At 41.7% G+C, this 12,852-nt stretch overlaps 1 protein-coding gene across 2 annotated transcripts in view; it reads left to right on the top strand.

Annotated features, from left to right (window-relative positions):
* Nucleotides 1-7,422, top strand: part of RMDN2 (regulator of microtubule dynamics 2) — a 66,319-nt gene extending 58,897 nt beyond the window's left edge. For both annotated transcript variants that reach the window (XM_077764222.1, XM_077764223.1), the window contains one exon: nt 7,324-7,422. In XM_077764222.1, coding sequence (XP_077620348.1) covers nt 7,324-7,377 — 54 coding nt within the window. In that variant the 3' untranslated portion in view covers nt 7,378-7,422. The remainder of the gene's footprint in view (nt 1-7,323) is intronic.
* The last annotated feature ends 5,430 nt before the right edge of the window (nt 7,423-12,852 follow it).

Below are 12,852 nucleotides of genomic sequence, written 5' to 3'. Positions count from 1 at the left end.
ATGTCAAGAATATCCTAGTATTTTTTTCAATTAGAAAATAGGCCGAGGAGAGTTATTTGTAGTCCCCATCTCTGTAAGTTTTTCCAGACTGAAATATACCCCATTAGTGATTTTGCTGACAAGTCTGTTCATTTCCAAAATGTCTAGCGGAGCCACTAATAACAGCGAAGATAACCCAGCCATCAGCGAATCCCCTGCCTGACATACTTCCTTCTTTTCTGTGGTGCTTGTAACCTCTTCCTGGCAGTGGAGTCATTTGTGACGTCTCCTGTCCCTTCCACGGAGCTCTAAGCTCCCCACACTGCACCTGACATCGGGACCGTCAGCCCTTAGGCTCTAGGGCCCAGAGTCCTGCATGTGAGCAACTTTACATCCCCAGAACTTGAAACTGCAGTATATTATTCTTCATGTGGTCTTTGCTTGACCCTAGGAAGGTAATCTTGGGTCCTAGGAAACGGTCCACTTTGAAACCAAAAAAGGATCCCTGTGTGTAAGGCAGTGTGAGAATGCTTGATGAATGAAATCATGACCTGGCAGCCTGGGAGTCGTTTGCCTGGACGAAGCATCCGAGTTACTGACCTGGGGCAGGGCTGCGAAAGTTGGGTGCAGAGAGCAGAGCGTTAAGTAATCTTTTGTTTTACAGCAAGGGATGTGCTAATCTGGTAAAGACAAAAACTGTTTTAAAATTGTCGTAACATTTTGAAGTGACATTAATTGCTCTTCTAAGACCAACTCTTGTAGGACAGTAAATATACCAGAAACAGTGTCAGGAAGAGGAGGACTCCAGGAGTGCTCAGAGGAAAAGGATGCGGCTTCCTGGCTAACAAGTTGTGTGGTTGGCTTTCAAGTTACCCATTGTTTCAAATCCTGGACTGTATTTCCATCCTGTTCCACAAATAGACAATCATCCCTGTCATCAGTAATCACTCTTAGTAATAAAATCCTAATCCTACTTTTAATTTTCTATTCATTAAGTCCTCATATTTGATTTCTTTTAATTAAGAGATTGGTTTTTCAGTTAAGTTTATAAAATATAGTTAGTCCACAGATGTTCAGCCTGCCTTCCATCTAAGGGAATGCTATAGCTCAGAGTGAGGAGTGGGTCAGTTACCAAAACCCAGCAATAATTGCCCACAGCCTCATTTGTTAGAAATTCTTATTTGCCTGCCTATGTCTGGTTTGAACTTACTTCTTATAGATTAACTCCTCTATGCTATCTAGGCCTGGAGAATTCATTCTTCCTGATACATTTGAAAAGAAATTAGGGGTGCCTGAGTGGCTCAGTTGGTTAAGCATCCAACTTTGGCTCAGGTCATGATCCTCAGGGTTAATGAGTTCAAGCCCCATATCAGGCTCACTGCTATCAGCATGGAGCCTGCTTCGGATCCTTTCTCCCTCTCTCTCTGCCTCTCCCCTGCTTGTGCTCTCTCTCTCTCAAAAATAAATATTTTTTTTTAAAAGGAAATTCATAAGGCCACTGAGGAAGGGACAGACTTTCCCACTCTCTGAGGAGACATTTTCCTGAGTTACAGGCAGGGATTTTTATTCTGTTTACAGCCCCCTATGTCTGCTCTTTGGGTTCTAACCTTTTATTCATTGGCAGTCCAAAATACATGACTTGTTAAGCTTTCTTGANGACCCAAGCGAAAGTTGGACGCTTAACCGACTAAGCCACCCAGGCGCCCCATTTTGCTTGTATTTTTTAATTTGATCTTAAAAACACCTTAAAGAAGTTTTTTAGACCTCTTTTTTTTAATGTTTATTTATTTTGAGAGAGAGAGAAAGACAGAATCCCATGCAAGCTCTGCATGTGGAGCCTGACACAGGGTTTTATCTCACTAACTGGGAGATCATGACCTGAGCCAAAATCAAGAGCTGAATGCTTAACCAACTGAGCCACCCAAGTGTCACTCTTCGATCTCCTTTAGTAATATTCTTAAAAATAACTGGTGACACAGCATCAGTCTGGGATCAGTCATTCTTACCCAGCACCCAGTCTAGTCAAGTTGGTGTTTGATAATCATTTACACACAAGCCAGGAGTATAACAGTTTAATACAAGTATGTCTGTCTCTTATTTATCCAAAGCCTTTGGCAGAGAGTACTGATATATTTTCCCATATGTGCCTCTTTCTTATGGCACTTGTAATGTCTTCCTGGCATGATGGTTATTTGTGACATGTCTTCTATCCCTCCCAGGGAGCTCTAAGCTCATCACACTGCACTTGATATTGAGAATGTCAGCCCTTGGGCTCTAAGGCCTAGACTCATGCATGTGACCAACTTTGAATCCCTGGAATTTGAAACTACAGTGTTTTATGGAGAGAAGGGGTGCTGTCTTAGAAAAAAGGTTTGGATAGTTTGAATCTGGAGAAGAAAGGAATCACCTGAATTCAAAGCCATAACCTGAGTCCTTAGATGACATTTGAGCAAATGTGGCCAATATATCGAGTACTTGAAACATAATGACGAAGGCCTCAGAATTACTCAGATGCCTGTGCAGTTGACAAGCTATGAGGAGAAGGCTTACATGGAGGGGAGTGTCACACCATGTGAGTGTAACTGGTGTGGCAAAGGCTTTGGTTGGAGGCCATCATTGAAGGATCAGCGCAGAATTCATATGTCGAAAAATGAATAGATGAATGGATGCAGGCAGACCTTTCACATCCTCTCCTGTCCCCCTCAGCGGCAGACATCTCACACTGTAGAGGAGCTCTTTGAGAATGAGGACACACCCACAGCTCAGCTGACTCAGCATGTGTTACCCAAAGAGAAACCCTAACAATGTAACGAATGTGGCAGACACTTCAGCCTGAGAGCTAACTTCTGTTCACTCCAGAGAATTCACACAGGAGGAAAACCCTTTGCTTATAACCAGAGCGGAAATGCCTCCAGCAATGACTCATCCTTTAAACAGCATGAGTGAATTCACATGGCAGAGAAACTATATGAATGTCATATAGGTAAAGCCCCTAGCTGATGTTCTAACCCTAGCCATCATGAGAATTCACGCTGGAGAGAAACCCTATAAATATAATGAATGGAGAAGAACCGTCAGCCTCAGCTTTAACCTTTATAGACACTAGCGTTCCCACAGGGGAGAGATCCCATCACCTTTAGCCAAAGCTCAAGCCTTCAAATGGGTAGAACACTGAGCAAACCAAGAAGGAAGGCACCAAGTCTTTACCAGGAGGAGGGAGGCATTTGGGAAATACTAGATGATTCATGTTAGAGAAGCAATTCAATGAAATGAATATGAGGAACCCTTTCCTCACAGAGCGATATCATAGGACACATGAGGATTCTCAGTGTATAAGACACTCTCGGTATCAGGATGGAAGGAAGATCATGATCACACATACCTTAGTCAGCGTTCAAATTCTCACCCGGGGGAGTCTCCCAGGCTTCAGGTCAAAGTAGAACTGCCTTTATCTACAATTTATATAAGACACCTCATACTGGAAAACAAAACCATCAAGAACCCTTTAGAACACAGTCCAGCCTATAATTTCGACTTTTGGCAAAGGACATATCACTGAAAATAAATGTAGTGTAAAGGTGTACAACTGTGATGCATTCTTGGAAATGTTGAATGCAGAATTTGTAAGGTGTNTTGTGGGGATGAGCACTGGGTGTTATGTGGAAACTAATTTGACAATAAACTATATGTAAAAAAAAAAAAGAATTTGTAAGGTGTAACAGGCAATAAGATAACTCTCCTCAGTAGATTAATAAAAGTTGTTGATAAAAAAAATCTAATAATTGTCCTTAAAAAAAGTAATGAAATGTTATGCTGAGTAGTTGACCACCATTTTTCCTTTATTACATCACTGTGGAAAGCTGATCAGCTTCTATTCTTTTTGCAGCTCTAAACATATTTACAAAAACTTTGTTTAATCAGAAAACAACTTTTAATGTAATGAAAAAATGGAGAACACAAAATAATGTGTTCTAATGATGGTATTAGTGTTGAAATATGTAGCTACATGGCAACAGTGAATGGAAACATGGACAATTAAACACACACTTTGTAAGTGATTCAAATATCTCGGGTGATACTGATGCAGGCAGTAGACACGCCCCATTTTATGAAACACTAAAAACAGACAAAGGCGTGGAATTGAGAAATATGCCTAAAAGCATCGAATCAAATGTACAGTATGGCTGAAACTAGAGGGAACGAAGAGATGAGAGCCTTGTGTACCTTTTTCTTAAAGACAGGGTCTTAAGCAACAAGTAACAAATGAGATTTTGGGGTGGGCATGCTGGCTACTGTGTCGAGACTTGGCTTGGCTTGGAGGGACGCAAAACTAGAAAAAGAAGTAGCATTTGAGTAACTACTGCAGTAACACAGACCTGAGCCGATGATGCCGACTAAGATGATGGCAATGAGCAGTGAACAGAGATGCACAAACTTAACAGATTCATGGGTGGTGTTCTCTGCAAAACTTAGAAACTGGATATTGAGGAGATAGAGGACTCAAAAGAATGAGATTCTCAGTTTCTGGCTTTAGCAACTGACCAAGGTAGATGGAGGTACCCTTTAAGGACCCAGGGACCATTGGAGAGCCAGGTTTGGTAGAGAAGGTGAGCTCAGTTACAGACATTTTGAGTTTGTGAGATTTTCAAATCTGTAAAGTGGTTGTGTATTTGTCATATAAATGATGTCTGAAGCCATAAGATGGCGGAGGTCACCCCGTGAGGTTATATAGTGTTTGAAAGATAGCAGGCAAAGGATCAACTTTGAGAAACAGCAGCATAATGGAAGAGGAGGAGGAAACGGAAGCTGCAAGTGAGACTGGAAGAAGTGACCACACGAGACGAGCCCTCAGAAGCCAAGGGATGGCGGAAGTGGTCACCTCTGTCAGAAACCCTGGAGACGTCAGGACCAGAATGAGTGGAGTTAAATCATGTCTGTGTCACTGGTGACCTTAACCCAGACTGTGTCAGTGGAAAGATAGAAGCAGAGACAGAGCACTGAGAAAATGCTGTCAGTGCCGGTAGACGTACTTCCAACAATTAGATGGGCGGAAAGTAAGGTGGCAGTTAAAGTGCCAGAGTCGAGAAATTGTTGTGTTTTTTTAGATGGGAAATAGGGGAGCATATTTAAATGATAATGAGAAAAGGTCATCAGAGAAGGAAGGATTCAAGAAAGACCAAGGAGAGAGGAGATCATTGGTAGAGTTCCTCGGGACCTAGGAGGTCAGGAAGGGATCCGAGCGCACCAGGGTCCCCTTTTTTTGTTGCCGGCTCAATAGAAAAGCTGATGGGTTTGTAGACTTGGGAATTTGTAGAGACCCAGGGCAGGTGCCACAGAGGGGGGAATGGGCTTTTGTCTTTTAGTAAGTGGGTAGCTGGATATAGAACCTACAGTGGGTAGGAAAAAAGGCAAAGCAAAAAATAATAATAAGAAAAATAAGCCAAAGCAGGCGAAAGCTGGTAGAAGACAAGAAGGAAAAAACCTCTCTAAACTGTGGCAGTGGAAAACTTGGTGTTGAGAGTGATGGGCTAAGTGACACGCAGAGATCGGCAGGTGTGTTCGGAGGGCGGGATGCCTGTTCCAGAGGTGGGGCGGTTAGCGGTGGGTCATGACGCAGCCCAGGGTATGCTCACGGGGGTGGTGGGGAAGGGCATCAGAGCTGAGGAGGCCACCTCCCTGGAGGCTGGGACCCACGGTCCCCGGGGACTAGGATGTCTCCAGCCGCGATGGCAGACCTTGGTGGGAGAGCGCCCCAGGGGCCAAAGCCGTAAGAAATGAACGTAAAAGGAGAGTGAGCAGGAGTTTAACAGCTGTAAGAAATGGTAGAGGGCAATTACCCTCTACCCCCAAAATGTATTCTCTCAGCAAATGCTTTGGTGGTTGTGCAAAAGTGACTTCACACAGGAGTGCCAGGGGGCTCTGTAGAAATGTGTGAGGAAAAGAGGACCGGTGGGAGATTGAGTCAAGGAGAACGGTATTGGGGGGAATATCGATGAGGGTTGATGGTGTGAAGGGCGGACATTTTGGACAGTAACAGAGGAAAGCATGTTTGGAGGTAGTCGTTTCAGCTGGCATTTTGGGCTAAAAAGCCTGCACATCAAAAATAAGTAAATAAAATACTTGGATGGAAGCCTCGGGGAGAGAGGTACGACAGGAGGGGTGTTGTGTGTGCAGGTGTGACTGTGGGTGTGCGGTGTGCGTTCACTGCCGGTTAATTTGGGGTGTGTTTTGGGGGAGTTCTTTGTAGAATTTAGTTATATGCACGTGTGCAAATATTGCTAAGCCATGATCTTAATTTTTAAATCTTTCCTTATGGTTTGTTCATGTTCATTTCCTTAAGCGTCTAGTGGAAATAATTCTCTCATGTCATTATTCTGTAAGCAATTGATCCCTAGAAATCAATTAAAGGGAAATGTTACTGCTAATAGCAGGCATCCTATTTAGGGACTTGTAGGTACCAGGCACTAAACCATCTCCAGGGTTACCAAGATAAACGTGACTTACAGCTTATTTTCTGTAAGTTCTTTTAAATAATGCATTAATGCTCTAAATTCATTAATCATATTTTCTCACAACCTTCAAAAAATATTGATTTGCTAGAAGGTAGACATCTGATTGACTAGACACTACATTAGATTAAAACTATTGAAGAACTTCCAAGATTGGGTTTTTTAAAAAATCTAACAGCCACTTCCGAATACTACGTTATTCATTTTTTCTCATCTATTTATTTTAATTTGTTACATCCCTTAAATTCTTTCTAATCAGGGGCTCAATAAATGTTTGTTAAATGCAAAAGTGCATAGGAGTACCTTGCCGTCTAAATTTATTGCCACTGTTTCTAACCTCCACTCTTGTTTTATAGAAATAACAATACATGTGGAGTATATTAAACCACGTAGAAAACATAGTCTATGGTTTTTCATCTTTCACATAAACTACTTGATGAAGTCAGTAATGAAGTCTAGACCTTGCAGCGGAATCTCTGATTTCTTCCAATCTTGCTGCTAAGGCTAGGACTTCCTCCACATCATACAGCTGAAGAAAAAAACCAATGTTACCATTAACACACTGGTGAAGTCCAATATGTCCGCTTACAGGGAAGGATCTCTTCTTCCCATATCCCCCCACTGCCGACCTGGTTGGGGAACAGCCCGGAAGTAGCCCTCTGCATTACACGTGTTCTCAGAGATCTAAATCATGCCTGGATCTCAGAAATCCGTAGTGTCCTTTTAAGGGTCCTTCACAAAGTATCCCCTCATTCAACCAAAGATTGTTTCAAAGTAGCCAGAGTAGCAGGATAAATGTGTGAAATTTCACTGTGTGTTTGTATTTTCTTTATAGGATAAAGATGCACAGAAAGAAGTGAAAAAAATAAGCGCTTCCTTGAAGAGGTAAATAAAAGAACTTACTCTTCAACAAATCAGATGTGGTCTACTAAAATTTAAACTAATCCAAGTTGTGTTTTTTATTATCCCTTTTTCTTTTCTGATGTAAGGGTAATGTGCTCAGATCTGAAGGTAAAACCACAGTTTTGCAGAATGCATTCCACTAGTAGCACTACAAAACTAATCATGTTGTTTGGAGAAGTCTGTTTCGCATAATGTCAGTACAAAATGATCTTTAAACATGTATGATTTATATTTTTCCTATCAATATACTATAATCTTCAGAATATTTCTTTAAATAAAATATTTAAATCAATTCAATAAAATGAACTCTAGCAAGTGTTTGATTCCTGCTTCAATGGAGACTTTGGGAAACAAAATTTCATTCATGTGAATGAAAGACAGAAAAAATAGGCAGAGGTCGTGAACACGTTGACAGAAGAGGAATAACAAAAGAGGAAATATATTTTAACTAGTAATCAGAAATGTGAATAAAATTACATTAAGGTAATGTTTTAATATTAAATGAGCAAAGATTTTTGTTTTCTTCCGAAGAAATATCTGGGGCGCCTGGGTGGCTCAGTCGGGTAAGCATCTGCTCTTGATTTCGACTCAGGTCGTGGTGTCACAGCTTGTGGGTTCGAGCCCTGCATCGGGCTCTGCACTGACAGTGCGGAGCCTGCTTGGGATTCTCTCTCTCCCACTCTGTCTGTCCCTTCCCTGCTTGTGCTCTCTGTCTCTCAAAATAAATAAATAAAAACATGAAAAATATTTTTAAAAAGATATTCAATGCCGGTAATGACGCATGAGTTGGAACATCCCTATCCCCATACACACCCTTAAAAAATGTCCTGAGCCTTAAAAATGCACTGATTCTTTAATCTTTAATGTCATTTCAGGGAAATGGTCCTAAGGAGAAAAAGTATCATTACTCATGCACGAATGTTTGTGGCAGCATTATTTATTACAGTAGAACTCTATGTCCAACAGTAAGGAAGCAGTTAACCATACAACTACAATAGGATATTATTTTGACATTTGAAAAAAATTACAAAAATAGTGAAATGCCTAGAGCATCTTAAGTGCAAGTACGAGGCAAAATAGCGCATACATATGAGCTCAGCTATATGAAAATGAGCAGAAGAGCATCTATTGGAAATACACTAAACTGGTAGCAGTTCATATTTCTGTGGAGTTGTGTTTTATTTCTTATAGTTCCCAAGTTTTACTAAACTAAAACGATTTTTTTTTTCCATTGAACTTAACTAGCAGTGATCTATAGAGGTTCCTCACTACACTTTAACCAGCCTCATCCCGGACATCAGGTCAAACTTTGAATTTCCTGTTTCTATCCCAAATATATGGGCACACACAGACACTTATACACACAATTTCAAGCGCTGACCTAGAGGTGCTGGTTAACCATACTAAGCCAGTTCCTCCCTCTGGCCTTTCACAGTGACCCATCGAGATACCTGAATGAATTTAACTGACTCTTGCCTGGTCTCTGAAACTACTAGCGAGGAGGGACAGGGGTGTGGCAGGTACCCCCATAGATACACAGTGTCCATAAGACTATGGATACCTCTGGCTTTCTCTAAACAGCCTAAAGGATGTGCCAGTTGAGACAGGTGAATCTCACTAGCAGCAAATGACAGAACGAACCATGTTGTTGGGGCAGCGCATTCTGGCAGAGATCGGTGCAAAGACTTCTGCTAGGAATTATGAGGAACATCAAAAAATCCTCTCCCTGGGACTTGGGATTCATCAGTAAATGACAGAAGAGCTCATCAAGCTCCATTTGTTTTCACGAAATTCCTCTTTGGTCCCTGTGGTATGTCTTCAGCGGGCGGATGGATGCCCCTTAGTTGAGCTGATCCAGTTTCTGGATAAAGATCTGACCTGATGGGAGTATATCACTCCTGAAAGGCACCTGAATCTTTAAAGTATTAGGAATTTCTGACACACTTGAGAGTTTCTGCAGGAGGTTGTTAACAGGGGAAAATCTCCCTCCTCATCATGGTTATACTGTGTCCCTTTCAAATTAATATTAAAACCCTGCTGTCTAGGTCACAACTAAAGATGGCCTCCCCATTAAATCTGCCCCCTTTAAAAGCTGAGTATTTATCTCGGACAGCAGCATCATAGGTAGATTGTTACACTTACGTGGGTGAATTTCCCAGGAAGCGGGCCATGTGAACTGCATGTAGCTTTTCTTCCCGTGGTTACTTCACTGGCCACGCCTGCTGCCCACCTGGGAGAGAACAATAGCTNAGTGGTGCACCGTCCGCCACAGGCAAAGTACACAAACTCCTAAAGAGTCTCCTAAAGAGACTTCGTGATTGGCTTTGAAAAGGGGAGTTCTCATCCAGAGCTTCGCATACATCCCATTTCAGAAGATAATAAACTGCATGTTAAAACGTCTCATAAAACATTAAAGAGGTCACTTGGTGTTCTGCTAAAATTTTAACAGTTGTTCCGTCCATATAATTTGCAAGGTTAGTTCTCTTTCTTACTAAATAATGAATGGCCTACGCTGTAACGTGAAAATCTCCCGTGTGCCTAACGGTTTTCAAAAAGCTTTTCATTTGATAATATTTATATAATTTTGAGTGAGAAAAAGCAGTGCTAGCAGCTGGACAGGACCATGGAGACAGTCTTGTAGACCTGCCTTCTCATTTCCCCAGAAACTGTTTAAGATCTGACGCATAAGTAGCACAGAATGGGGTGGGAGGGGCTGGGGGCGCCTGGGTGGCTAAGTCGGTTAAACGTCCAACTTGGGCTCAGGTCACGATCTCACGGTTCGTGGGTTTGAGCCCTGCATCCAGCTCTGTGCTGATGGCTCAGAGCCTGGAGCCTGCTTTGGATTCGGTGTCTCCCTCTCTCTCTGTTCCTCCTCCACTTATGCTCTGTCTCTAAAATAAATAAATATTAAAAAAAATAATAAGTAGCACAGATGGGGGCAGGGAGCTGGCACTGGCCAAGCCAGGACTGGGTTCCAGCACTTGGAATCTCGTGCCCTCTGCCTTCTTCTCTGAGCCCAGGCCTTTTTACATTCCACTGATTGGAGTCCAACATGTCTGTCCTAGATTAGGGGCTATGAGATCAGTGACACTTGCATGGCGTTAACCCATGGTTCTGCCTGTGCTAAGTGCTGAACCTGTATCAAATCATAGAATCCTCACAGCTGCCCAACAGGAAGGAACTTTCGGTATTACCCTATTTACAGACAGGGGCGGCTAAAGCACGAGCTATTAAATACCATAAGAGCACAGCATGAGGTTTGAACCGGGGCAGTCTACTGCAGTTCGTGCTCTAGTCTGAACTTCTGGGCAACCCTGCCAGCAAATGTGGGGTGTGGGGGTAAGAGGCAGGAGGTGGAAGGAAAGAAAGGGGAAAAGGACAGGAAAGGAAGAAAGGGTGTGTGTGTGTGTGTGTGTGTCTGTGTGTCTGTGTGTGTCACACACACAGACACACACACACACACACACACACACACACATATATGTTTTCCAAAGTGGTTATCCCATATTACATTCCAACCAACAATGAATGAGAGTTCTACCTCCTCCGCCTTCTCAACAACACTTGGTACGGTCATTCATAATTTGAGCTACTGCTCTAGGCGTGTAGTAGTATCTAATTGGGGTTTTGGGGGGTTTATTTCGCTAGTGACAAATTACATTGAGCAGTTTTTCATGTGCTTAATTGCCATTCATATATCTTTTTCGATGAAATATCTATTCAAATTTTTGGCCCATTATTTTAATTGAGATAACTTGTTTTCTTTTTTATTGACTTTTAAGGGTTCTTTATCTATTCTGTAAGTTACAAATCCTTTCTTAGATGGGTAATTTGTCAATGTTTTCTCTCAGTCTGTGGTTTATCTTTTAATTCTCTTAACGTGTCTTTGTCGGAACAAGAGCTTTTCATCTTGGTGAGTCAGTTTCTACTTTCATGTATGTTGGTTTGGGTCTTGTGTCTAAATATCTTTGCTGAATCCAAGGCTATAAAGTTTTCCCCTATATTTTCTCCCAAAAATTGTATCTTTGGGATTTTACATCTAAATCTGTGATCCACTCTGGGTTAATTTTTGTATATAGTGTGAGGTATGGGTTGAGGTTCACTTGTTGTATATATGGATAAACAATTGTTCTAGCACCATCTGCTGAATAGACTGTTGTTTCCCCACTGAATTGCCTTTGCACCTTTGTCAAAAATCGGTTTTCCATATATGTGTAGATCTACTTATGCACTTTCTATTTTGTTCCATTGAACTATTTACCAGTATTACTAATGCCAATACCACACTGTTGATAGCTGTACATTTATATTGTCCTGAAAGCAGACATTGTTATTTCTCCAGCTTTGCTTCTTTTCAAACTTATTTGACTATTCTGGTGTTGTGTTTTGTTTTGTTTTGCATTTCCAAATGAATTTTAGAATCAGCTTTTTAATTTCTAAAAAAAAAAATCTAGCCAGGATTTTGCTTGCTATTATGTTGATCAGTCTGTCTCCTCAACTCAAGAAGATCATGGGACTCCTTCGGGGCTCTCCCTCTGTGCGTTGTTGCCTGGAAACCCTCTCAAGGCAGTAATGTGGGGCAATTGTAGGGCTCACCTCATTTGTTACAATTTCGCAGGGATTACTGTCCTTTCTTTCCCGCTGTCCAATAGCTTGAAAACCATTGATTCCTATATTTTGCCCACGTTTTGGATTTTGAAAAACAGAAATTGTTACTTCAGGGACTTGTAATTCTGGAGCACTTTCCAGTCCTCTAAACCATTAATTCTTATAAACAGATGAAGAATTAAATTATGCCTTTCCTCCTTCTCGAATACTTTGTGTTTACACAACTCAACTAATTTTAAATTGGGAAGCCTGCTTGGAAAAAGAATCTGATGAAAATTACGAGTAGAAAGAGGATTAGAAACTATTAATGTCACATAACCGTGCTGCTGCAGTGCCCTAAGCGGTCAGCCACTAGACATGGTGTGTGTGGAGTTCATCTGGAGCCAAGCATTGGCTGTCCCAATTTTTTTTTTCTTTTCTGAGAGAAAGAGAGAGAGAGAGAGAGAGAGCCCATAAGCAGGGGAAGGGGCAGAGGGAGAAGGAGAGAGAGAATCTTAAGCAGGCTCCACGCTTAGCCTGGAGCCTGACACAGGGCTCGATCCCACACCATAGATCAGGACCTGAGCTGAAATTAAGAGTCAGACGCTTAACTAACTGAGCCACCCAGTCACCCTGGCTTTCCTAACTTTTAAAAGGTTCCAGTCACGAAGACAGTGATTTTCCAGCCAAGCTACTAATTCAGTTATTTATTTGGTCTTTTCATTTGAAATGTATTTTTTTTCCCTAGGGTTCTTCAGTCCTGGGAGCTCCGTGTACATAGCAATAGTAATTACTCAAATATTTATTGAGCTAATATTATGGAATCATCCAAGGGCTGATTCAAGCTTGTGAGACCTCAAGTTTATTCAATTTA

This window comes from Crocuta crocuta, unplaced genomic scaffold (assembly GCF_008692635.1).
Source record: "Crocuta crocuta isolate KB4526 unplaced genomic scaffold, BGI_CrCroc_1.0 scaffold164, whole genome shotgun sequence".
Lineage (NCBI taxonomy): Eukaryota > Metazoa > Chordata > Mammalia > Carnivora > Hyaenidae > Crocuta > Crocuta crocuta.
Note: the sequence above shows the minus strand (reverse complement) of the source record. Positions and strands in the feature narration are given on the sequence as shown.